The following is a 22,574-nucleotide window of genomic DNA, read 5'->3' on the forward strand; positions in this document are numbered from 1 at the left end:
TTCCCAGTATGCCCTGCTCCCCCTCTGCCCCGGGACTGTATTACCCAGCACGCCCCGCTCCCCTATGCCCCGGGACTCCATTTCCCAGAACACCCCGCTCCCCTCCGCCCCGGGACTCCATTTCCCAGAACACCCCGCTCCCCTCCACCCTGGGACTCCATTTCCCAGAACACCCCGCTCCCCTCCACCCTGGGACTCCATTTCCCAGAACACCCCGCTTCCCCCCGCCCCGGGACTCCATTTCCCAGCATGCCCTGGGCGGGGGTCCCACAAGAACTACGTTTCCCGGCATCCTCCGCGCGTGCTGCCGCGTCCGTTCCTGGTGCGCATGCGCAGCTCCTGCTTCCTGTCTTTGCTAGCGCAGGCCTGACCTGAGTAGCAGCAACGTGCGCGGTGAGCGGGGCTGGGGGGAGCAGAGGGGGGCCGGGGGGAGCGGGGGGTTTCGGGGCCGCGGGGGGGGAGCAGAGGGGGGCCGGGGGGAGCAGGGGGGGTTTGGGGCCGCGGGGGGGGAGCAGGGGGGGTTCAGGGGCCGCGGGGGGGGAGCAGAGGGGGGCCGGGGGGAGCGGGGGGGGAGCAGGGGGGGTTCAGGGGCCGCGGGGGGGAGCAGAGGGGGGCCGGGGGGAGCGGGGGGGGAGCAGGGGGGGTTCAGGGGCCGCGGGGGGGAGCAGAGGGGGGCCGGGGGGAGCGGGGGGGGAGCAGGGGGGGTTTGGGGCCGCGGGGGGGGAGCAGAGGGGGGCCGGGGGGAGCGGGGGGGGAGCAGGGGGGGTTCAGGGGCCGCGGGGGGGAGCAGAGGGGGGCCGGGGGGAGCAGGGGGGGTTTGGGGCCGCGGGGGGGGAGCAGGGGGGGGCCGGGGGGGAGCAGGGGGATGCGGGGCCGCGGGGGGGGAGCTGGGGGGGGTCGGGGGGAGCGGGGGGGGAGCAGAGGGGGGCCGGGGGGAGCGGGGGGGGAGCAGGGGGGGTTCAGGGGCCGCGGGGGGGAGCAGAGGGGGGCCGGGGGGAGCAGGGGGGGTTTGGGGCCGCGGGGGGGGAGCGGGGGGGAGCAGGGGGGGTTCAGGGGCCGCGGGGGGGAGCAGAGGGGGGCCGGGGGGAGCAGGGGGATGCGGGGCCGCGGGGAGGGAGCTGGGGGGGGTCGGGGGGGAGCAGGGGGATGCGGGGCCGCGGGGGGGGAGCTGGGGGGGGTCGGGGGCCGTGGAGAGGGGGGCACCGCCCCCCCCGGCCGTGACCCCCCCGCCCCCCTGCAGAGCGGCCGGCGCCATGTCCCGGTTCTTCACCACGGGCTCGGACAGCGAGTCGGAGTCGTCGCTCTCCGGGGACGAGCTGGTGGCCAAGCCCGTCGGGGGCAACTACAGCAAGTGAGCGGGGGCGGGGGGGCTTCTGCCCCGGGGCTGGGGGGAAGGGGCTGGGGTTCCCTGGGGGGGAGGGGCTGGGGGGAAGGGGCCGGGGTTCCCTGGGGGGAAGGGGCCGGGGTTCCCTGGGGGGGAGTGGCCGGGGTTCCCTGGGGGGGAGGGGTACCCTGGGGGGAGGGGCCGGGGTGGCTGGGGTACCGTGGGTGGGGGAGGGGCCGGGGTACTCTGGGGGTGTCTCTGGGGCAAGGGGTTAGTGGGGTATCTGTGGGGGGAGGGATCCCGTGGATCGAGGCTTGGCCGGCAGCCCCCCGTGTATTCACCCCCCCACCCCCCGCCCGTCCCCCGCAGGCCCATCGTGCTGAGCGAGGATGAGGAGGACACCAAGCGGGTGGTGCGCAGCGCCAAGGACAAGCGGTGAGTGGGGGGCAGCCAGACCCAGCGGAGGGGGGGGGCAGTGGGGCTCCCGGGAGGCGAGGTAGCCGCTGGGGGGGCAGCGGCCCCATTGGGGGCCGGGTGGGGTAGGTAGATGAGGGGAGTTGCAGTGGAGAATGTGGGTCCCATCCTGCACTGACCCCTGTTGGTGGGGCAGTTGTGGGGGGCTGGGAGGGGACCAGACCCTGTGGTGACCCCCGTTGGCTGGGCGGGGGTGGGGAGAGAGCCTGGCCGGACCCCGGGGGTGGGGCCAGAGGGTGGAGGGCCGGACCCCGGGGGTGGGGCCAGAGGGTGGAGGGCCGGACCCCGGTCTGACCCGCTGCGGGCGCAGGTTCGAGGAGCTCACCAACCTGATCAAGACCATCCGCAACGCCATGAAGATCCGCGACGTCACCAAGTGCCTGGAGGAGTTCGAGCTGCTGGGCAAGGCCTACGGCAAGGCCAAGAGCATCGTGGACAAGGAGGGCGTCCCGCGCTTCTACATCCGCATCCTGGCCGACCTGGAGCAGTACCTCAACGAGGTGGGGGCGCCGCGGCCCCGGGGGGGGTTACCTCACCGAGGTGGGGGCGCCGCGGCCCCGGGGACAGAGCTCCCAGGGCGTGATGGGGGGGGTCCCATGGGGACCCTGGCAGAACACGGCAGGCTGTTTCCCATCATGCTTAGTGGCAGGACGTGAGCCGGAGGCCCTGGCAGAATAGGGGGCACACGCACAGCCAAGGGGCAAGGCTGGGAGCCAGGGAGGGGCCGGCTGCGGGGGTCTGCAGGCCCCCTGGGGCCGTTGGGCCGGGTTCCCGCTGCTGAGCTCCGTCTCCCCCCAGCTGTGGGAGGACAAGGAGGGCAAGAAGAAGATGAACAAGAACAACGCCAAGGCGCTGAGCACCCTGCGGCAGAAGATTCGCAAGTACAACCGGGATTACGAGAGCCAGATCGCCAGCTACAAACAGGTGCTGCTGGGGCCGGGGGTGGGCTGGGGGGAGGGGCCGGGGTCTGCCCCGCAGGGTCTCACCCCGCTTGTCCCCCCAGAACCCCGAGCAGTCGGCGGACGAGGACGAGGGGAGGAAGAGCGATGACTCGGAAGGTGAGGCTGGCACCACGGGGGCGGGGGGCGGGGTTGGCTGTGCTCCAGCGCTGATCCCTCCCCTTCCCCCCCCCAGGCTCCTCTTCCTCGGAGGACGATGATGATGGCGAGGGCATGAGCGCAGCTGCCTTCCTGAAGAAGAAAGAGACCTCGGGCGAGTCACGCAACAAGTTCCTCAAGAAGATGGAGGTGAGGGCATTCCCTGGCTTGTGGGGGGTGGGGGTGGCATTGCCCATGTGTGCAGCAGTTCCCAGCGTGGCCGGGGGGGGCGGTCGTGGGGGGCCACTGGGTTAAGGTTCGTTCAGGCCGCATGCGTTACGCCGGGGGGAATTCTGCACCAAAAAAATTCTGTGTAATATTTTAAAATTCAGTATATTTTATTTGTCAAAATAACACGATATAATCACGTCCCTTTCAATTATTTTGGTAGTTTATTTCACAATACCTTGCTAGCAAGTACGTCTTAACTTGGGAAAGATTCAGGAAATGTGTTTTGACAAGTAGATTCGTTAGGAGGCGTATTAACACAATAATAAGTCATGTAAACTACCATACGGAACCGTATTTCCCGCCCTCCTCGGAAGCAGAGCAAAGGCTGGGCGGAGTCAGGGGGAACGGAGGAGCTAAGGGAGAGGGAAGGACCCTGGGTGTGAACTTGGAGGGTTGTTGGGTGTGGGTGGGAAAAGTATGGAACAGGTTTTTTTAGGGGACGGGGAGGGATTGTTTGGGAGCTTTCCCCCACGCAGACCCTGGCTGATCCCGAGCCTCTCCCATTCAGTCAGGCACATCTGCCCTGTCCCCACCACCCCATGTGTCTGTGCACCCCTGTCCACATGTGTCCTTCCACCCCACTCAGACACCCACTCTCCCATCCCCATGTGGCTCTATACCCCCACGCCCGGTCTCTGTGTCTCTGTACCCCCTCTCCCGTCCCCATGTGGCTCTGCCACCAGTCAGCCACCCCTTGTCCTTATGTAGCTCTGCATCCCTTCCCCCATCACCATGTGGCCATGCACCTCCCTCCTCCCATGCACCTCCACTCGCATTCAGCCGCTGCCACAGTCTGCCCTCCCCCACTAGCCCTTATGAGCCCCTGTCTGATCCCCCAGCACCTCACTCTGTGTCTCTCCCCCCCCCCATAGCCCTTGTCTCCTGACCTGGCCCACAGCAAAGACGGCAGGCTCTTTCTCTTTCCCTAGCTGGCTGGGAGCTGCTGTTGTGTTCTATTATCACAGCGCCCTCTGGTGGGCAAAAGGCAGAACTGCAGAAATGTTTTGGCAAGCATTTTTCTGCACAAAAAATTAAAAATACGCGCAGTTTGTTAATTATATACATGCAGAGTAGCGTAGAATTCCCCCAGGAGTAGCGTGTGCTACAAAACGATGTTGGCCTAATGTATGTCAGTCTGCGGCCACTGGAGAGCTCACATGGCTTGTCTGTGCACCCTACGCTCCGTGTCTCAACATTGTGCGCCAGTCCGGGGAGCGTTTCCCAGCATGCTCAGTGGCGGGAACCAGGCCGGGGGGGGGCACGTTTCCCAGCATGCTTCACAGCGGGTGCCAGGCAGGGGGGAGGGCGGGCGCATTTCCCAGCAAGCTCAGCAGCAGCATGTTCTGTCCTCCCCAGGAGGAGGAGGAGGAGGAGGAGGACTCTGACTCCGATGACGAGGACTGGGGCTCGTCTGACTCCGACACCGACTCCGAGTCTGACGAGGACGACGGCAAATACACCTCGCTGGCCTCCAAATTCCTCAAGAAGTGAGGGGCAGGGCCTAGTGTATAGAATCATAGAATATCAGAGTTGGAAGGGACCTCTGGAGGCCATCTAGTCCAACCCCCTGCCCAGAGCAGGACCAATCCCAACTAAATCATCCCAGCCAAGGCTTTGTCAAGCCTGACCTTAAAAACTTCTAAGGAAGGAGATTCCACCACCTCCCTAGGCAACACATTCCAGTGTTTCATCGCCCTCCTAGTGAAAAAGTTTTTCCTAATATCCAACCTAAATCTCCCCCACTGCAACTTGAGACCATTATTCCTTGTCTTGTCATCTGCTACCACTGAGAATAGTCTAGAACCATCCTCTTTGGAACCCCCTTTCAGGTAGTTGAAAGCAGCTATCAAATCCCCCCTCACTCTTCTCTTCCGCAGACTAAACAATCCCAGTTCCCTCAGCCTCTCCTCATAAGTCATGTGTTCCAGTCCCCTAATCATTTTTGTTGCCCTTTGCTGGACTCTCTCCAATTTCTCCACATCCTTCTCATAGTGTGGGGCCCAAAACTGGACACAGTACTCCAGAGGAGGCCTCACCAATGTCGAATAGAGGGGAACGATCACGTCCCTCGATCTGCTGGCAATGCCCCTACTTATACATCCCAAAATGTCGTTAGCCTTCTTGGCAACAAGGGCACACTGCTGACTCATATCCAGCTTCTCGTCCACTGTCACCCCTAGGTCCTTTTCTGCAGAACTGCTGCCGAGCCATTCGGTCCCTAGTCTGTAGCGGTGCATTGGGTTCTTCCGTCCTAAGTGCAGGACTCTGCACTTGTCCTTGTTGAACCTCATCAGATTTCTTTTGGCCCAATCCTCCAATTTGTCTAGGTCCCTCTGTATCCTATCCCTACCCTCAGAGTATCTACCACTTCTCCCAGTTTAGTGTCATCTGCAAACTTGCTGAGAGTGCAATGCACACCATCCTCCAGATCATTTATGAAGATATTGAACAAAACCGGCCCCAGGACCGACCCTTGGGGCACTCCACTTGATACCGGCTGCCAACTAGACATGGAGCCATTGATCACTACCCGTTGAGCCCGACAATCTAGCCAGCTTTCTACCCACCTTGTAGTGCATTCATCCAGCCCATACTTCCTTAACTTGCTGGCAAGAATACTGTGGGAGACCGTGTCAAAAGCTTTGCTAAAGTCGAGGAATAACATGTCCACTGCTTTCCCCTCATCCACAGAACCAGTTATCTCATCATAGAAGGCAATTAGATGAGTCAGGCATGACTTGCCCTTGGTGAGTCCATGCTGACTGTTCCTGATCACTTTCCTCTCCTCTAAGTGCTTCAGAATTGATTCCTTGAGGACCTGCTCCATAATTTTTCCAGGGACTGAGGTGAGGCTGACCGGCCTGTAGTTCCCAGGATCCTCCTCCTTCTCTTTTTTAAAGATGGGCACTACATGAGCCTTTTTCCAGTCGTCCGGGACCTCCCCCGATCGCCACGAGTTTTCAAAGATAATGGCCAATGGCTCTGCAATCACATCCGCCACCTCCTTTAGCACTCTCGGATGCACCGCATCCGGGCCCGTGGAATTGTGCACATCCAGTTTTTCTAAATAGTCCCGAACCCCTTCTTTCTCCACAGAGGGCTGGTCACCTCCTCCCCATGCTGTGCTGCCCAGTAGTAGTCTGGGAGCTGACCTGTGAAGACAGAGGCAAAAAAAGCATTGAGTACATTAGCTTTTTCCACATCCTCTGTCACTAGGTTGCCTCCCTCATTCAGTAAGGGGCCCACACTTTCCTTGGCTTTCTTCTTGTTGCCAACATACCTGAAGAAACCCTTCTTGTTACTCTTGACATCTCTGGCTAGCTGCAGCTCCAGGTGCGATTTGGCCCTCCTGATAACATTCCTACATGCCCGAGCAATATTTTTATACTCTTCCCCGGTCATTTGTCCAATCTTCCACTTCTTGTAAGCCTCTTTTTTGTGTTTAAGATCAGCAAGGATTTCACTGTTAAGCCAAGCTGGTTGCCTGTCCTATTTACTATTCTTTCTACACATTGGGATGGTTTGTCCCCGTAAGCTCAGTAAGGATTCTTTAAAATACAGCCAGCTCTCCTGGACTCCTTTCTCCCTCATGTTATCCTCCCAGGGGATCTTGCCCATCAGTTCCCTGAGGGAGTCAAAGTCTGCTTTTCTGAAGTCCAGGGTCCATATTCTGCTGCTCTCCTTTCTTCCTTGTGTCAGGATCCTGAACTTGACCATCTCATGGTCACTGCCTCCCAGATTCCCATCCACTTTTGCTTCCCCTACTAATTCTTCCCGGTTTGTGAGCAGCAGGTCAAGAAGAGCTCTGCCCCTAGTTGGTTCCTCCAGCACTTGCACCAGGAAATTGTCCCCTACGCTTTCCAAAAACTTCCTGGATTGTCTGTGCACCGCTGTATTGCTCTCCCAGCAGATATCAGGGTGATTGAAGTCGCCCATGAGAACCAGGGCGTGTGATCTAGTAACTTCTGTGAGTTGCCGGAAGAAAGCCTCGTCCACCTCATCCCCCTGGTCCGGTGGTCTGTAGCAGACTCCCACCACAACATCACCCTTGTTGCACAGGCTTCTAAACTTAATCTAGAGACTCTCAGGTTTTTCTACAGTTTCGTACCGGAGCTCTGAGCAGTCATACTGCTCCCTTACATACAGTGCTACTCCCCCACCTTTTCTGCCCTGCCTGTCCTTCCTGAACAGTTTATAACCATCCGTGACAGTACTCCAGTCATGCGAGTTATCCCACCAAGTCTCTGTTATTCCAATCACGTCATAATTCCTTGACATCACCAGGACCTCCAGTTCTCCCTGCTTGTTTCCAAGGCTTTGTGCATTCGTATATAGGCATTTGAGATAACTTGCTGTTTGTCCTGCTTTCTTAGTATGAGGCAGGAGCCCTCCTCTCTCACACACTCCTGCTGGTGCTTCCTCCCGGTATCCCACGTTCCCACTTACCTCAGGGCTTTGGTCTCCTTCCCCCGGTGAACCTAGTTTAAAGCCCTCCTCACTAAGTTAGCCAGCCTGCTTGTGAAGATGCTCTTCCCTCTCTTCGTTAGGTGGAGCCCGTCTCTGCCCAGCACTCCTCCTTCATGGAACACCATCCCATGGTCAAAGAATCCAAAGCCTTCTCTCTGACACCACCTGCGTAGCCATTCATTGACTTCCATGATTCGACGGTCCCTACCCAGGCCGCCTCCTTCTCCGGGGAGGATGGACGAGAACACCACTTGCGCCCCAAACTCCTTTATCCTTCTTCCCAGAGCCACGTAGTCCGCAGTGATCCGCTCAAGGTCATTCTTGGCAGTATCATTGGTGTCCACGTGGAGAAGCAGGAAGGGGTAGCGATCCGAGGGCTTGATGAGTCTCGGCAGTCTCTCCGTCACACATCACGAATCCTAGCTTCTGGCAAGCAGCAGACTTCTCGGTTTTCCTGGTCAGGGCAGCAGATAGATGACTCAGTCCCCCTGAGGAGAGAGTTCCCGACCACCACCACCCGCCTCCTTCTCTTGGGAGCAGTGGTCGTGGAACCCCCATCCCTAGGACAGTGGATCTCATGCCTTCCAATCGGCGGTGTCTCCTTCTGCTCCCTTCCCTCAGACGTATCATCTGGTCCACTACTCCGCATTAGGACCTGTGGAGAGAACATGAAAACGGTTCCTCACCTGCATCTGCCCTGCTGGTACATGGACGCTCCCCTTTCTTCTTCTGGAGGTCACATGCTGCCAGATTTCTTCACCGTCCTCCTGTCCCCGCAGCCTGCTCTGAATCTTCAGAACGTTGTGCCCGTAGAAGCATATCCTGACGTCTGTCCAGGAAATGTTCAGTTTCTCTTACGCAACGCAGGGTCGATACCTGTTGCTCCAGACCTTGAACCTTCTCTTCCAATATGGAGACCAGCTTGCACTTTGCACACACAAAGTCGCTTCTGTCCTGTGGAAGAAAGACAAACATGGCACATCCAGTGCAGGTCACAACAGCGGAACACCCCCCATCCATGTTACCTTCCTTCTACGAGCTTCCTCAGGAGATGCAGTAATTACTGAGAGAAGTCGTTAGGGTGTAAGCCTCAGTGGGCTCACCCCAGGCAAACTCCCAGGCAAACTCCTGCTGTTTGCTGCTCTGCTGTCCCCCGCCACTCAGCTGGTTCGCGGAGCACTGGCTTTTTTAAACAGCCAGGCTCACCTGAAACAAAACACTCCCCACTCCCGCCCTTTTCAGCCAACCAGTCAAGCACTCGCTCAAACTTTAAAGCTGCCCTCACTACAAACACTCCGATCCCCTCACCAAACACACACTCAGATACCCAGATACTCACCAACACAGATCCCAGGCAAACTCCTGCTGTTTGCTGCTCCCCCCGCTGGTAGTTCCCCCCTGCTGGTATCTCAGCCTGGACTCTTCCCCACTTCCTTAGTGGCTGTGGGGCCCCCTGAGGGAGCTGTCCAAGATTCCTGGGTCCCATTCCCTGTCATGGTCCCTGGGGGAACCGCCCCGGACTCCTGGGTCCCCTTCCCAGTGGGTGGGGGTGCTACGGAGCCTTTAGAAGAGCTGTCCTGGATGCCTGGGTCCCATTTCCAGTCCCAGACACCTGGCTCTGCTCTCTGAGGGCGGCTGGCTGGCGGGGCAGGGCCTGTGGGTGGGGAGTGTCGGCACTGCCAGGTTGGGGTCCCATGCCCCACTCACTGCCCCCAGGGACGAGGACAAGAAGTCGACGGAGAAGAAGCGGGAGGAGAAGGCCAAGAAGAAGCACGACCGCAAGGCCAAGAAGGACGAGGACGAGGAGGATGAGGGCGGCGAGTGGGAGAAGGTCAAGGGGGGGGCGCCCCTGGTCAAGGTGAGACCCTGGGCGGGGGACCCCCGGGGGCAGGGGAGATCCCTCATGGGGCGGGGGGGCTGGGCTCAGTGGGGGATCCCCAGGGGCTGGGCGTCCTGGGCAGGGGAAAATCCCCCATGGGGGAGGGAGGCCCGAAGCCCAGGCCTGACCCGCTCTCTGCCCCCACCAGGAGAAGCCCAAGATGTTCGCCAAGGGCACCGAGATCAACCACGCCGTGGTGGTGAAGAAGCTCAACGAGATCCTGCAGGCCCGCGGGAAGAAGGGCACGGACCGGTGCGTGTGGTGGGCGGGGTTGGGCGGCGGTTTCCCCCTCCTGTGCCTAGGGTGGTGGGGCAGTTGGGGCTGGGCAGGGCCCTTTTCCCAGCATGCCCTGGGATGGCCAGGCTGATGAGTCGGGGGGGGGGAGGCGGCTGTTTCCCAGCATGCCCCGGGGCGGCTGATGGGTCTCCCCGCCGTGCAGGGCGGCCCAGATCGAGCTGCTGCAGCTGCTGGTGGCCATCGCAGCTGAGAACAACCTGGGCATCGCCATGGACCTCAAGATCAAGTTCAACATCGTCGCCTCCCTCTACGACTACAACCCCAACCTGGCCACCTACATGAAGGTGAGGGGGGTGGGGGCGGGACCCCAACCTGGCCACCTACATGCAGGTGAGGGGGCGGGGCCTGGGGCTGGGACCCCAACCTGGCCACCTACATGCAGGTGAGGGGGCGGGGCCTGGGGCTGGGACCCCAACCTGGCCACCTACATGCAGGTGAGGGGGCGGGGCCTGGGACCCCAACCTGGCCACCTACATGCAGGTGAGGGGGCGGGGCCTGGGGCTGGGACCCCAACCTGGCCACCTACATGCAGGTGAGGGGGCGGGGCCTGGGACCCCAACCTGGCCACCTACATGCAGGTGAGGGGGCGGGGCCTGGGGCTGGGACCCCAACCTGGCCACCTACATGCAGGTGAGGGGGTGGGGCCTGGGGCTGGGACCCCAACCTGGCCACCTACATGCAGGTGAGGGGGCGGGGCCTGGGGCTGGGACCCCAACCTGGCCACCTACATGCAGGTGAGGGGGCGGGGCCTGGGGCTGGGACCCCAACCTGGCCACCTACATGCAGGTGAGGGGGCGGGGGCTGGGACCCCAACCTGGCCACCTACATGCAGGTGAGGGGGCGGGGCCTGTCCTCCCCTCCCCGCTGCCCCACCCCCCGGCGCCTTGCTGCCCCCTAACCGGGGCTGTGCCGCAGCCGGAGATGTGGAGGAAGTGCCTGGACAGCATCGACGAGCTGCTGGACATGCTCTTCGCCAACCCCAACATCTTCATCGGGGAGAACATCCTGGAGGAGTCGGAGAACCTGTCCAACTTCGACCAGGTACCGGGGCCCGACGGGGCCAGCCCCACTCAGCGTCCAGGGGGCACCCGTGGAGGCGGGGAGAGGGGCTGGGGTAGCGCTCGGGGGGGGGGGGGCTGTTCACCCCATAGCATGGGGGTGGCTAATGCTGATGACAGGGAGCCAGGGGAACTACCCGCCACAGGTTAGCGCTAGGGGAGTGGGAGTGAGTCCCTGGGGGTGGGTACGAAATGGGGGGCTGAGCATCGGCATGAGCAGCCTCTGGGCTGCAGTGGGGGCTTAGGGGCCGTGGCCTGGATCCTGGGGGTCTGGCTTTGCGGGTGACTCCCCCTCCCCTCCCGCCCAGCCCCTGCGGGTGCGCGGCTGCATCCTGACGCTGGTGGAGCGCATGGACGAGGAGTTCACCAAGATCATGCAGAACACGGACCCTCACTCGCAGGGTGAGTGGGGAGGGGGCGGGGCCGGGGGGCTGGCGTGAGCCTGGGGGCTCCGCTCCCAAGGAAATAACCCTTGGGGGGAGACCGTGTGGCGGGGGGTTCACTGGGGGAAAGTCCTGCCCCCCAGACTGCCTAGATCACCTGAAGGACGAGGGGTGTTGGGGGACGCGCCGCCCTGGGGCGGGGCGGGGCGGCTGGCTGCCGGGGGGCCCCGGGGCTGGGTGCCGGGGGCCGGCGATGGGGTGTGACCCCGCCCCGCCCCCCCAGAGTACGTGGACCACCTGAAGGACGAGGGGCGGGTGTGCGGGATCATCGGGCGGGTGCAGAGCTACCTGCAGGAGACGGGCACCACGGAGGAGATCTGCCGCGGGTTCCTGCGCCGGGTGCTGCACACCTACTACAAATTCGACTACAAGGCGCATCAGCGGGAGCAGGGCCCCGCCGGCGACTCCAAGGTACCGGACCCCCCCGGACCCCCTCCAGCCCCCCTGCAGCCCCCCAACCCCCCCCAGCAGGGCCCCGCCGGCGACTCCAAGGTACCGACCCCCCCCGGACCCCCCAGCCCCCCTGCAGCCCCCCAAACCCCCCAGCAGGGCCCCGCCGGCGACTCCAAGGTACCGACCCCCCCGGACCCCCTGCAGCCCCCCTGCAGCCCCCCAACCCCCCCAGCAGGGCCCCGCCGGCGACTCCAAGGTACCGACCCCCCCCCGGACCCCCCAGCCCCCCTCACGCCCCAGCAGGGCCCCGCGGGCGACTCCAAGGTACCGACCCCCCCCGGACCCCCCAGGCCCCTAGAGACCCCCCCCGGACCCCCCAGCCCCTGCAGCCCCCCAAGCCCCCCAGCAGGGCCCCGCCGGCGACTCCAAGGTACCGACCCCCCGGACCCCCCACCCCCCTAGAGACCCCCCCCGGTCCCTCCAGCCCCCCAAACCCCCCAGCAGGGCCCCGCCGGCGACTCCAAGGTACCGACCCCCCCGGTCCCCCCACCCCCCTAGAGACCCCCAAGCCCCCCAGCAGGGCCCTGCCGGCGACTCCAAGGTACCGACCCCCCCCGGACCCCCCACCCCCCTAGAGACCCCCAAGCCCCCCAGCAGGGCCCCGCCGGCGACTCCAAGGTACCGACCCCCCCGGACCCCCCACCCCCCTAGAGACCCCCAAACCCCCCAGCAGGGCCCCGCCGGCGACTCCAAGGTACCGGACCCCCCCAGCCCCCCTCCAGCCCCCCAAGCCCCCCAGCAGGGCCCCGCCGGCGACTCCAAGGTACCGACCCCCCCCCGGACCCCCCAGCCCCCTAGAGACCCCCCCCGACCCCCCACCCCCTAGAGACCCCCAAACCCCCCAGCAGGGCCCCGCCGGCGACTCCAAGGTACCGACCCCCCCGGACCCCCTGCAGCCCCCCAAGCCCCCCAAACCCCCCAGCAGGGCCCCGCCGGCGACTCCAAGGTACCGACCCCCCCAGACCCCCCCGGACCCCCTCCAGCCCCCCTGCAGCCCCCCAAGCCCCCCAGCAGGGCCCCGACCCTCCAGTCCCCCAAACCCCCCAGCAGGGCCCCGCTGGCCACTCCAAGGTACCGACCCCCCCCCCGGACCCCCCAGCCCCCCTGCAGCCCCCCAAACCCCCCAGCAGGGCCCCGCCGGCCACTCCAAAGTACCGACCCCCCCCAGACCCCCCACCCCCCTAGAGACCCCCAAGCCCCCCAGCAGGGCCCCGCCGGCGACTCCAAGGTACCGACCCCCCCGGACCCCCCAGCCCCCCAAACCCCCCAGCAGGGCCCTGCCGGCCACTCCAAGGTACCGGACCCCCCACCCCCCTAGAGACCCCCAAGCCCCCCAGCAGGGCCCCGCCGGCGACTCCAAGGTACCGACACCCCCCCGGACCCCCCCAGACCCCGCACCCCCTAGAGACCCCCAAACCCCCCAGCAGGGCCCCGCCGGCGACTCCAAGGTACCGACCCCCCCGGACCCCCCCGGACCCTCCAGCCCCCCAAACCCCCCAGCAGGGCCCCGCCGGCGACTCCAAGGTACCGACCCCCCCGGTCCCCCCACCCCCCTAGAGACCCCCAAACCCCCCAGCAGGGCCCCGCCGGCGACTCCAAGGTACGGACCCCCCCGGACCCCCACCCCCCTCCAGCCCCCCAAACCCCCCAGCAGGGCCCCGCCGGCGACTCCAAGGTACCGACCCCCCCGGTCCCTCCAGCCCCCCAAGCCCCCCAAACCCCCCAGCAGGGCCCCGCCGGCGACTCCAAGGTACCGACCCCCCGGTCCCTCCAGCCCCCCAAGCCCCCCAAACCCCCCAGCAGGGCCCCGCCGGCGACTCCAAGGTACCGACCCCCCCGGACCCCCCACCCCCCCTCCAGCCCCCAAACCCCCCAGCAGGGCCCCGCCGGTGACTCCAAGGTACCGACCCCCCCGGTCCCTCCAGCCCCCAAGCCCCCCAAACCCCCCAGCAGGGCCCCGCCGGCGACTCCAAGGTACCGACCCCCCCGGACCCCCCCCCTCCAGTCCCCAACCCCCCCAGCAGGGCCCCGCCGGCGACTCCAAGGTACCGACCCCCCCCCCGGACCCCTCCAGCCCCCCAAACCCCCCCAGCAGGGCCCCGCCGGCGACTCCAAGGTACCGACCCCCCCTCCAGCCCCCCAAACCCCCCAGCAGGGCCCTGCCGGCGACTCCAAGGTACCGACCCCCCTGGACCCCCCCCCCTCCAGTCCCCCAACCCCCCCAGCAGGGCCCCGCCGGCGACTCCAAGGTACCGACCCCCCCCCCCGGACCCTCCAGCCCCCCAAACCCCCCCAGCAGGGCCCCGCCGGCGACTCCAAGGTACCGACCCCCCCCGGACCCTCCAGCCCCCTCCAGCCCCCCAAACCCCCCCAGCAGGGCCCCGCCGGCAACTCCAAGGTACCGACCCCCCCCTGGACCCCGACCCTCCAGTCCTCTGCAGCCCCCCAAATCCCCCAGCAGGGCCCTGCCCCCCGGGACCCCGACCGTCCAGTCCCCCAAACTCCCCAGCAGGGCCCTGCTGGCGACTCCAAGGTACCGAGCCCCCATTAGCATCGAGGTTTCGGGGGCCCCCTGGCACTGATCTCCTCATCTTTTCTCCCGGCGGTGTTATGTGGAGCCCTGCCAGGCCCTCGTCTCACCTTTGTCTGCCTGCTGGGGGCGCTCTAGGCGGCCAGTCTCACTCCGTGGCCCCGCAGTTGGAGTGGGGAGCGGTGGGGTCCTCTGGGGCAGGGCGGGCGGTCGCAGGGGGGCGCTCTGGGGCGGTCGGGTCGCCCTCTGGAGGCGCCCTCCCCCCGGCCCGCCCTCACCCCACGGCCCCGCAGTCGGAGCAGGACCAGGCGGAGAACGAGGGGGAGGACAGCGCGGCGCTCATGGACCGGCTCTGCAAGTTCATCTACGCCAAGGACCGCACGGACCGGATCCGCACCTGCGCCATCCTCTGCCACATCTACCACCACGCCCTGCACAGCCGCTGGTTCCAGGCCCGCGACCTCATGCTCATGTCCCACCTGCAGGACAACATCCAGCACGCCGACCCCCCGGTGCAGGTGCGGGGCGTGGGGGGCGTCTCCCCGCAGCTCCCGCACGGCCGCCCCATGGGGCCGTGGGGGTGTGGGGGCAGGCGGGGGCCAGGCCGTGGGGGTGTGGGGCCAGGCTGTGGGGGCCGTCTCTCACCCCCTCTCCCTGCAGATCCTGTACGGCCGCCCCATGGGGCCGTGGGGGCCAGGCCGTGGGGGCCGTCTCTCACCCCCTCTCCCCGCAGATCCTGTACGGCCGCTGTGTGGGGGTGTGGGGACGTGGGGGCGGCTGGCCGTGGGGGTGTGGGGGCGGGCGGGGGGCCAGGCCGTGGGGGGCGGGCCGGCCGTGGGGGCCGTCTCTCACCCCCTCTCCCCGCAGATCCTGTACGGCCGCCCCATGGGGCCGTGGGGCCGTTGGGGGCGGGCGGGGGGCCAGGCCGTGGGGGCCGTCTCTCACCCCCTCTCCCCGCAGATCCTGTACAACCGCACCATGGTGCAGCTGGGGATCTGCGCCTTCCGGCAGGGGCTGACCAAGGACGCCCACAACGCGCCTGCTGGACATCCAGTCCTCGGGCCGGGCCAAGGAGCTGCTGGGCCAGGGGCTGCTGATGCGCAGCCTGCAGGAGCGCACCCAGGAGCAGGAGAAGGTGGAGAAGCGGCGCCAGGTGCCCTTCCACATGCACATCAACCTGGAGCTGCTGGAGTGCGTCTACCTGGTCTCCGCCATGCTGCTGGAGATCCCCTACATGGCCGCCCACGAGCTCGACGCCCGGCGCCGCATGATCAGCAAGCAGTTCCATCACCAGCTGCGCGTGGGCGAGCGCCAGCCCCTGCTGGGTGAGGGCCCCCCCACGGCCCCCACGGGTCCCCCCCGGCCGGCCCCCCCAGTCCCCCCCCGGGTCCCCCACGCCCGGGCCCCCGACGCCCAGACCCCCCACGGCCCCCTGAGCGCAGCGCCAGCCCCTGCTGGGTGAGGGCCCCCCACGGCCCCCACGGGTCCCCCCCGGCCGGCCCCCTGACGCCCAGACCCCCCACGGCCCCCTGAGCGCAGTGCCAGCCCCTGCTGGGTGAGGGGCCCCCCCCACGGCCCCCCACGGGTCCCCCCCGGCCGGCCCCCCGACGCCCAGACCCCCCACGGCCCCCTGAGCGCAGCGCCAGCCCCTGCTGGGTGAGGGCCCCCCACCGGCCCCCCACGGGTCCCCCCCGGCCGGCCCCCCGACGCCCAGACCCCCCACGGCCCCCTGAGCGCAGCGCCAGCCCCTGCTGGGTGAGGGCCCCCCCCACGGCCCCCCACGGGTCCCCCCGGCCGGCCCCCCAGTCCCCCCCCCCACGGGTCCCCCCCGGCCGGCCCCCCCAGTCTCCCCCCCCGGGTCCCCCACGCCCGGCCCCCCGACGCCCAGACCCCCCACGGCCCCCTGAGCGCAGCGCCAGCCCCTGCTGGGTGAGGGCCCCCCACGGCCCCCCACGGGTCCCCCCCGGCCGGCCCCCCCAGTCCCCCCCCCACGGGCCCCCCCCGGCCGGCCCCCCGACGCCCAGACCCCCCACGGCCCCCTGAGCGCAGCGCCAGCCCCTGCTGGGTGAGGGCCCCCCCCACGGCCCCCCACGGGTCCCCCGGCCGGCCCCCCAGTCCCCCCCCCACGGGTCCCCCCCGGCCGGCCCCCCCAGTCTCCCCCCCCGGGTCCCCCACGCCCGGCCCCCCGACGCCCAGACCCCCCACGGCCCCCTGAGCGCAGCGCCAGCCCCTGCTGGGTGAGGGCCCCCCCACGGCCCCCCACGGGTCCCCCCCGGCCGGCCCCCCCAGTCCCCCCCCCACGGGCCCCCCCCGGCCGGCCCCCCGACGCCCAGACCCCCCACGGCCCCCTGAGCGCAGCGCCAGCCCCTGCTGGGTGAGGGCCCCCCCCCACGGCCCCCCACGGGTCCCCCGGCCGGCCCCCCAGTCCCCCCCCCACGGGTCCCCCCGGCCGGCCCCCCCAGTCTCCCCCCCCGGGTCCCCCACGCCCGGCCCCCCGACGCCCAGACCCCCCACGGCCCCCTGAGCGCAGCGCCAGCCCCTGCTGGGTGAGGGCCCCCCCACGGCCCCCCACGGGTCCCCCCCGGCCGGCCCCCCAGTCCCCCCCCACGGGCCCCCCCCGGCCGGCCCCCCGACGCCCAGACCCCCACGGCCCCCTGAGCGCAGCGCCAGCCCCTGCTGGGTGAGGGCCCCCCCACGGCCCCCCACGGGTCCCCCCGGCCGGCCCCCCAGTCCCCCCCCCACGGGCCCCCCCCGGCCGGCCCCCCGACGCCCAGACCCCCCACGGCCCCCTGAGCGCAGCGCCAGCCCCTGCTGGGTGAGGGCCCCCCCCACGGCCCCCCACGGGTCCCCCCCGGCCCGGCCCCCCAGTCCCCCCCCCCACGGGCCCCCCCCGGCCGGCCCCCCGACGCCCAGACCCCCCACGGCCCCTGAGCGCAGCGCCAGCCCCTGCCTGGGTGAGGGCCCCCCCCACGGCCCCCCACGGGTCCCCCCCGGCCGGCCCCCCCAGTCCCCCCCCCGGGTCCCCCACGCCCGGCCCCCCGACGCCCAGACCCCCCACGGCCCCCTGAGCGCAGCGCCAGCCCCTGCTGGGTGAGGGCCCCCCCCCACGGCCCCCCACGGGTCCCCCCCGGCCGGCCCCCCAGTCCCCCCCACGGGCCCCTGAGCGCAGCGCCAGCCCCTGCTGGGTGAGGGCCCCCCCACGGCCCCCACGGGTCCCCCCCGGCCGGCCCCCCAGTCCCCCCCCCGGGTCCCCCACGCCCGGCCCCCGACGCCCAGACCCCCCACGGCCCCCTGAGCGCAGCGCCAGCCCCTGCTGGGTGAGGGGCCCCCCCCACGGCCCCCCACGGGTCCCCCCCGGCCGGCCCCCTGACGCCCAGACCCCCACGGCCCCCTGAGCGCAGCGCCAGCCCCTGCTGGGTGAGGGGCCCCCCCACGGCCCCCCACGGGTCCCCCCCGGCCGGCCCCCCGACGCCCAGACCCCCCACGGCCCCCTGAGCGCAGCGCCAGCCCCTGCTGGGTGAGGGGCCCCCCCACGGGTCCCCCCCGGCCGGCCCCCCGACGCCCAGACCCCCCACGGCCCCCTGAGCGCAGCGCCAGCCCCTGCTGGGTGAGGGGCCCCCCCACGGCCCCCCACGGGTCCCCCCGGCCGGCCCCCCAACGCCCAGACCCCCCACGGCCCCCTGAGCGCAGCGCCAGCCCCTGCTGGGTGAGGGGCCCCCCCACGGCCCCCCACGGGTCCCCCCCGGCCGGCCCCCCGACGCCCAGACCCCCCACGGCCCCCTGAGCGCAGCGCCAGCCCCTGCTGGGTGAGGGGCCCCCCCCACGGGTCCCCCCTGGCCGGCCCCCCGACGCCCAGACCCCAGCCAGCCCCCCCCACGCCCGGCCCCCCGACGCCCAGACCCCAGCCAGCCCCCTGAGCGCAGCGCCAGCCCCTGCTGGGTGAGGGGCCCCCCCCCACGGGTCCCCCCCCGGCCGGCCCCCCGACGCCCAGACCCCCACGGCCCCCCCACGGGTCCCCCATGGCCGGCCCCCCGACGCCCAGACCCCCCACGGCCCCCTGAGCGCAGCGCCAGCCCCTGCTGGGTGAGGGGCCCCCCCCACGGCCCCCCACGGGTCCCCCCCGGCCGGCCCCCCGACGCCCAGACCCCCCACGGCCCCCTGAGCGCAGCGCCAGCCCCTGCTGGGTGAGGGGCCCCCCCACGGGTCCCCCCCCGCCGGCCCCCCGACGCCCAGACCCCCCACGGCCCCCTGAGCGCAGCGCCAGCCCCTGCTGGGTGAGGGGCCCCCCCACGGGTCCCCCCGGCCGGCCCCCCGACGCCCAGACCCCCCACGGCCCCCTGAGCGCAGCGCCAGCCCCTGCTGGGTGAGGGCCCCCCCCACGGCCCCCCACGGGTCCCCCCCGGCCGGCCCCCCGACGCCCAGACCCCAGCCAGCCCCCTGAGCGCAGCGCCAGCCCCTGCTGGGTGAGGGGCCCCCCCCTCGGCCCCCCACGGGTCCCCCCCCGGCCGGCCCCCCGACGCCCAGACCCCCCACGGCCCCCTGAGCGCAGCGCCAGCCCCTGCTGGGTGAGGGGCCCCCCCCACGGCCCCCCACAGGTCCCCCCCGGCCGGCCCCCCGACGCCCAGACCCCAGCCAGCCCCCTGAGCGCAGCGCCAGCCCCTGCTGGGTGAGGGGTCCCCCCGGGTCCCCCCGACAGGTCCCCCACGGCCCCCCCCGGGTCCCCCACGCCCCCCCCACGGCCGGCCCCCTGACGGGTCCCCCGGCCGGCCCCCCCCACGCCCGGCCCCCCAGCCGGCCCCCTGACGGGTCCCCCCTCGGCCGGCCCCCCCACGCCCGGCCCCCTGACTGGTCCCCCCGGCTGGCCCCCCCATGCCCAGCCCCCAGCCAGCCCCCTGAGCGCAGCACCAGCCCCTGCTGGGTGAGGGCCCCTGGCCCCACCCCCTGCCCCCACCCTGGCCCCCCACGCGCAGCCCCCTGACGGCAGCACCAGCCCCTGTGTGTCCCCCAGTGTCCCCCAGGCCAGGTTTCATGGGCCCAACAGTGGGCCCCCGAAACGTCCCCCCCGCAAGCCAGCCAGGGGACCGGCCCCATAGCGCCTGCCCCCTCTCGCTGCCCCAGGCCCCCCCGAGTCGATGCGGGAGCACGTGGTGGCGGCGTCCAAGGCCATGAAGATGGGCGACTGGCGAACCTGCCACCGGTTCATCATCAACGAGAAGATGAACGGGAAGGTCTGGGACCTGTTCCCCGAGGCCGACAAAGTGCGAACCATGCTGGTCCGGTGAGTGGGGCCGGGGGGCCGGGGCCTGGCGGGGTGCGGCCATAGGTGGGGGGCCGGTTGGGGCCATGCGGGAGGGGGAAGGGTCCCATACCCAGCCATGGGATTTCCCCCTCTGGGGGTGCCCGGAGCGCAGCGAGGGGCGGAGCCTGCGGTGACCACGCCCTCTTTGCTGCCCCCTGCAGGAAAATCCAGGAGGAGTCGCTGCGCACCTACCTCTTCACCTACAGCAGCGTCTACGACTCCATCAGGTAGGGCGGGGCCTGGGGGCTGGGGGCAGGGCCTGGGTGCCGGGGGGCGGGGCCTGTCCCTAACCCCCCCCTCTTTGCCCCCCACCAGCATGGAGATCCTGTCGGACATGTTCCAGCTGGACCTGCCCACCGTGCACAGCATCATCAGCAAGATGATCATCAACGAGGAGCTCATGGTGAGGCGCGGGCTGGGGTCCGGCCATGGGGGCCGCCGGGCACAGGTGGGGCTGGGGGGGGATACAGGGCGGGGTGGGGGACGCGGGGCCCAGGCGGGGCTGGGGGGATACAGGGCACCGCAGGGCCCAGGCGGGGCTGGGGGGATACAGGGCACTGCAGGGCCCGGGCGGGGGTGGGATACAGGGCCCAGGCGGGGCTGGGGGGACACAGGGCACTGCAGGGCCCGGGCGGGACACGGGGCCGGGGGTGGACGCAGGGGGATGTGGGGGACGCAGGGCCCGGGGGAGGATGCGGGGGGGATGGATGCAGGGCCTGGGGGGGATGCAGGGCACCGCAGGGCCCAGGTGGGGCTGGGGGGACACAGGGCACCGCAGGGCCCGGGCGGGACGTGGGGCCGGGGGTGGATGCAGGGCCCGGGCGGGGCCGGGGGTGGGCGCAGGGGGATGTGGGGGACGCAGGGCCCGGGGGAGGATGCGGGGGGGATGGATGCAGGGCCTGGGGGGGATGCAGGGCACCGCAGGGCCCAGGTGGGGCTGGGGGGACACAGGGCACCGCAGGGCCTGGGCGGGACGTGGGGCCGGGGGTGGATGCAGGGCCCGGGCGGGGCCGGGGGTGGGCGCAGGGGGATGTGGGGGACGCAGGGCCCGGGGGAGGATGCGGGGGGGATGGATGCAGGGCCTGGGGGGGATGCAGGGCACCGCAGGGCCCAGGTGGGGCTGGGGGGACACAGGGCACCGCAGGGCCCGGGCGGGACGTGGGGCCGGGGGTGGATGCAGGGCCCGGCCGGGGGTGGGCGCAGGGGGATGTGGGGGACGCAGGGCCCGGGGGAGGATGCGGGGGGGATGGATGCAGGGCCTGGGGGGGATGCAGGGCACCGCAGGGCCCAGGTGGGGCTGGGGGGACACAGGGCACTGCAGGGCCCGGGCGGGACACAGGGCCGGGGGTGGGCGCAGGGGGATGTGGGGGACGCAGGGCCCGGGGGAGGATGCGGGGGGGATGGATGCAGGGCCTGGGGGGGATGCAGGGCACCGCAGGGCCCAGGTGGGGCTGGGGGGACACAGGGCACCGCAGGGCCCGGGCGGGACGTGGGGCCGGGGGTGGATGCAGGGCCCGGGCGGGGCCGGGGGTGGGCGCAGGGGGATGTGGGGGACGCAGGGCCCGGGGGAGGATGCGGGGGGGATGGATGCAGGGCCTGGGGGGGATGCAGGGCACCGCAGGGCCCAGGTGGGGCTGGGGGGACACAGGGCACTGCAGGGCCCGGGCGGGACACAGGGCCGGGGGTGGGCGCAGGGGGATGTGGGGGACGCAGGGCCCGGGGGAGGATGCGGGGGGGATGGATGCAGGGCCTGGGGGGGATGCAGGGCACCGCAGGGCCCAGGTGGGCCCGGGCGGGACACAGGGCCGGGGGTGGACGTGGGGGACGCAGGGCCCGGGCGGGGTGGGGGGTGGCTGGCCAGGGGGCGCCAGGCCCCGCGCTGACCCCCAGCCCCGCAGGCGTCCCTGGACCAGCCCACGCAGACGGTGGTGATGCACCGCACGGAGCCCACGACCCTGCAGAACATGGCGCTGCAGCTGGCCGAGAAACTCGGCAACCTGGTGGAGAACAACGAGCGCGTCTTCGATCACAAGCAGGGCACCTACGGCGGGTACTTCCGGGGTGAGTGCCTGCCCCACGGCCTGCCCCACACCCCCCCCCCAGGGCTCCTACGGCGGGTACTTCCGGGGTGAGGGCCTGCCCCACGGCCTGCCCCACACCCCCCCCAGGGCTCCTACGGCGGGTACTTCCGGGGTGAGGGCCTGCCCCACGGCCTGCCCCACACACCCCCCCTGCCCAGGGCTCCTACGGCGGGTACTTCCGGGGTGAGGGCCTGCCCCACCCCCACCCCCCCCGCCCAGGGCTCCTACGGCGGGTACTTCCGGGGTGAGGGCCTGCCCCACGGCCTGCCCCACACACCCCCTCAGGGCTCCTACGGCGGGTACTTCCGGGGTGAGGGCCTGCCCCACGGCCTGCCCCCCCCCAGGGCTCCTACGGCAGGTACTTCCGGGGTGAGGGCCTGCCCCACGGCCTGCCCCCGCCCAGGGCTCCTACGGCGGGTACTTCCGGGGTGAGGGCCTGCCCCACACCTCCCATAGCGATCTCCCTTGTACACCTCCCGCCCGCAGGGCACCCATCCCCCGGGGTGAGGGCCAGGTCCCCAGAGCCTGCCCTGGGCCACGCTGGGTATGTGGGGCGAGCCCCTCCCGCGTGGCTGTTTCTAACCCCCTTCTCCCCCAGACCAGAAAGATGGCTACCGCAAGAACGAGGGCGGCTACATGCGCCGGGGCGGCTACCGCCAGCAGGAGCGACAGGCCAACTACTGACCGCCCGGACGCCTGGGTCCTCGCGGGGGGGGGCGGGGGGGAGCGGCCAGTGCTGTATTGGAGCCACAATAAACAGCGTGAGCCGGAGAGACGCAGCCTGGAGTTCCTGGGGGGCTGGGCAGAGGGCCCCAGGGCAGGAGAGGGGCTGGACCCAGAGGGTGGGAAGCAGCCACATGTGGGCCCTTTATCTCTCAGTAGCCCCCACAGGATTGGCCCCGCTGGGCGCCTCCCCCATTCAGCTTGCATGACACGGGGGC

At 70.0% G+C, this 22,574-nt stretch overlaps 1 protein-coding gene across 1 annotated transcript; it reads left to right on the top strand.

Annotated features, from left to right (window-relative positions):
* The first annotated feature begins 236 nt into the window (after nt 1-236).
* Nucleotides 237-22,376, top strand: LOC311514216 (eukaryotic translation initiation factor 3 subunit C-like). The gene is given in 22 exon segments (XM_084652639.1): nt 237-393; nt 1,241-1,351; nt 1,694-1,759; nt 2,109-2,298; nt 2,597-2,722; nt 2,802-2,856; nt 2,933-3,045; nt 4,483-4,613; nt 9,310-9,451; nt 9,621-9,724; nt 9,912-10,053; nt 10,685-10,810; nt 11,136-11,229; nt 11,494-11,681; nt 14,547-14,771; nt 15,214-15,291; nt 15,293-15,578; nt 19,372-19,531; nt 19,714-19,779; nt 19,868-19,955; nt 21,451-21,613; nt 22,232-22,376. Coding segments are annotated over 21 exon segments (2,727 nt in total). The 5' UTR covers nt 237-393; nt 1,241-1,253; the 3' UTR covers nt 22,318-22,376.
* The last annotated feature ends 198 nt before the right edge of the window (nt 22,377-22,574 follow it).

This window comes from Lepidochelys olivacea (assembly GCF_965140295.1).
Source record: "Lepidochelys olivacea isolate rLepOli2 genome assembly, contig: Scaffold_29, whole genome shotgun sequence".
NCBI classification, from domain to species: Eukaryota; Metazoa; Chordata; order Testudines; family Cheloniidae; genus Lepidochelys; species Lepidochelys olivacea.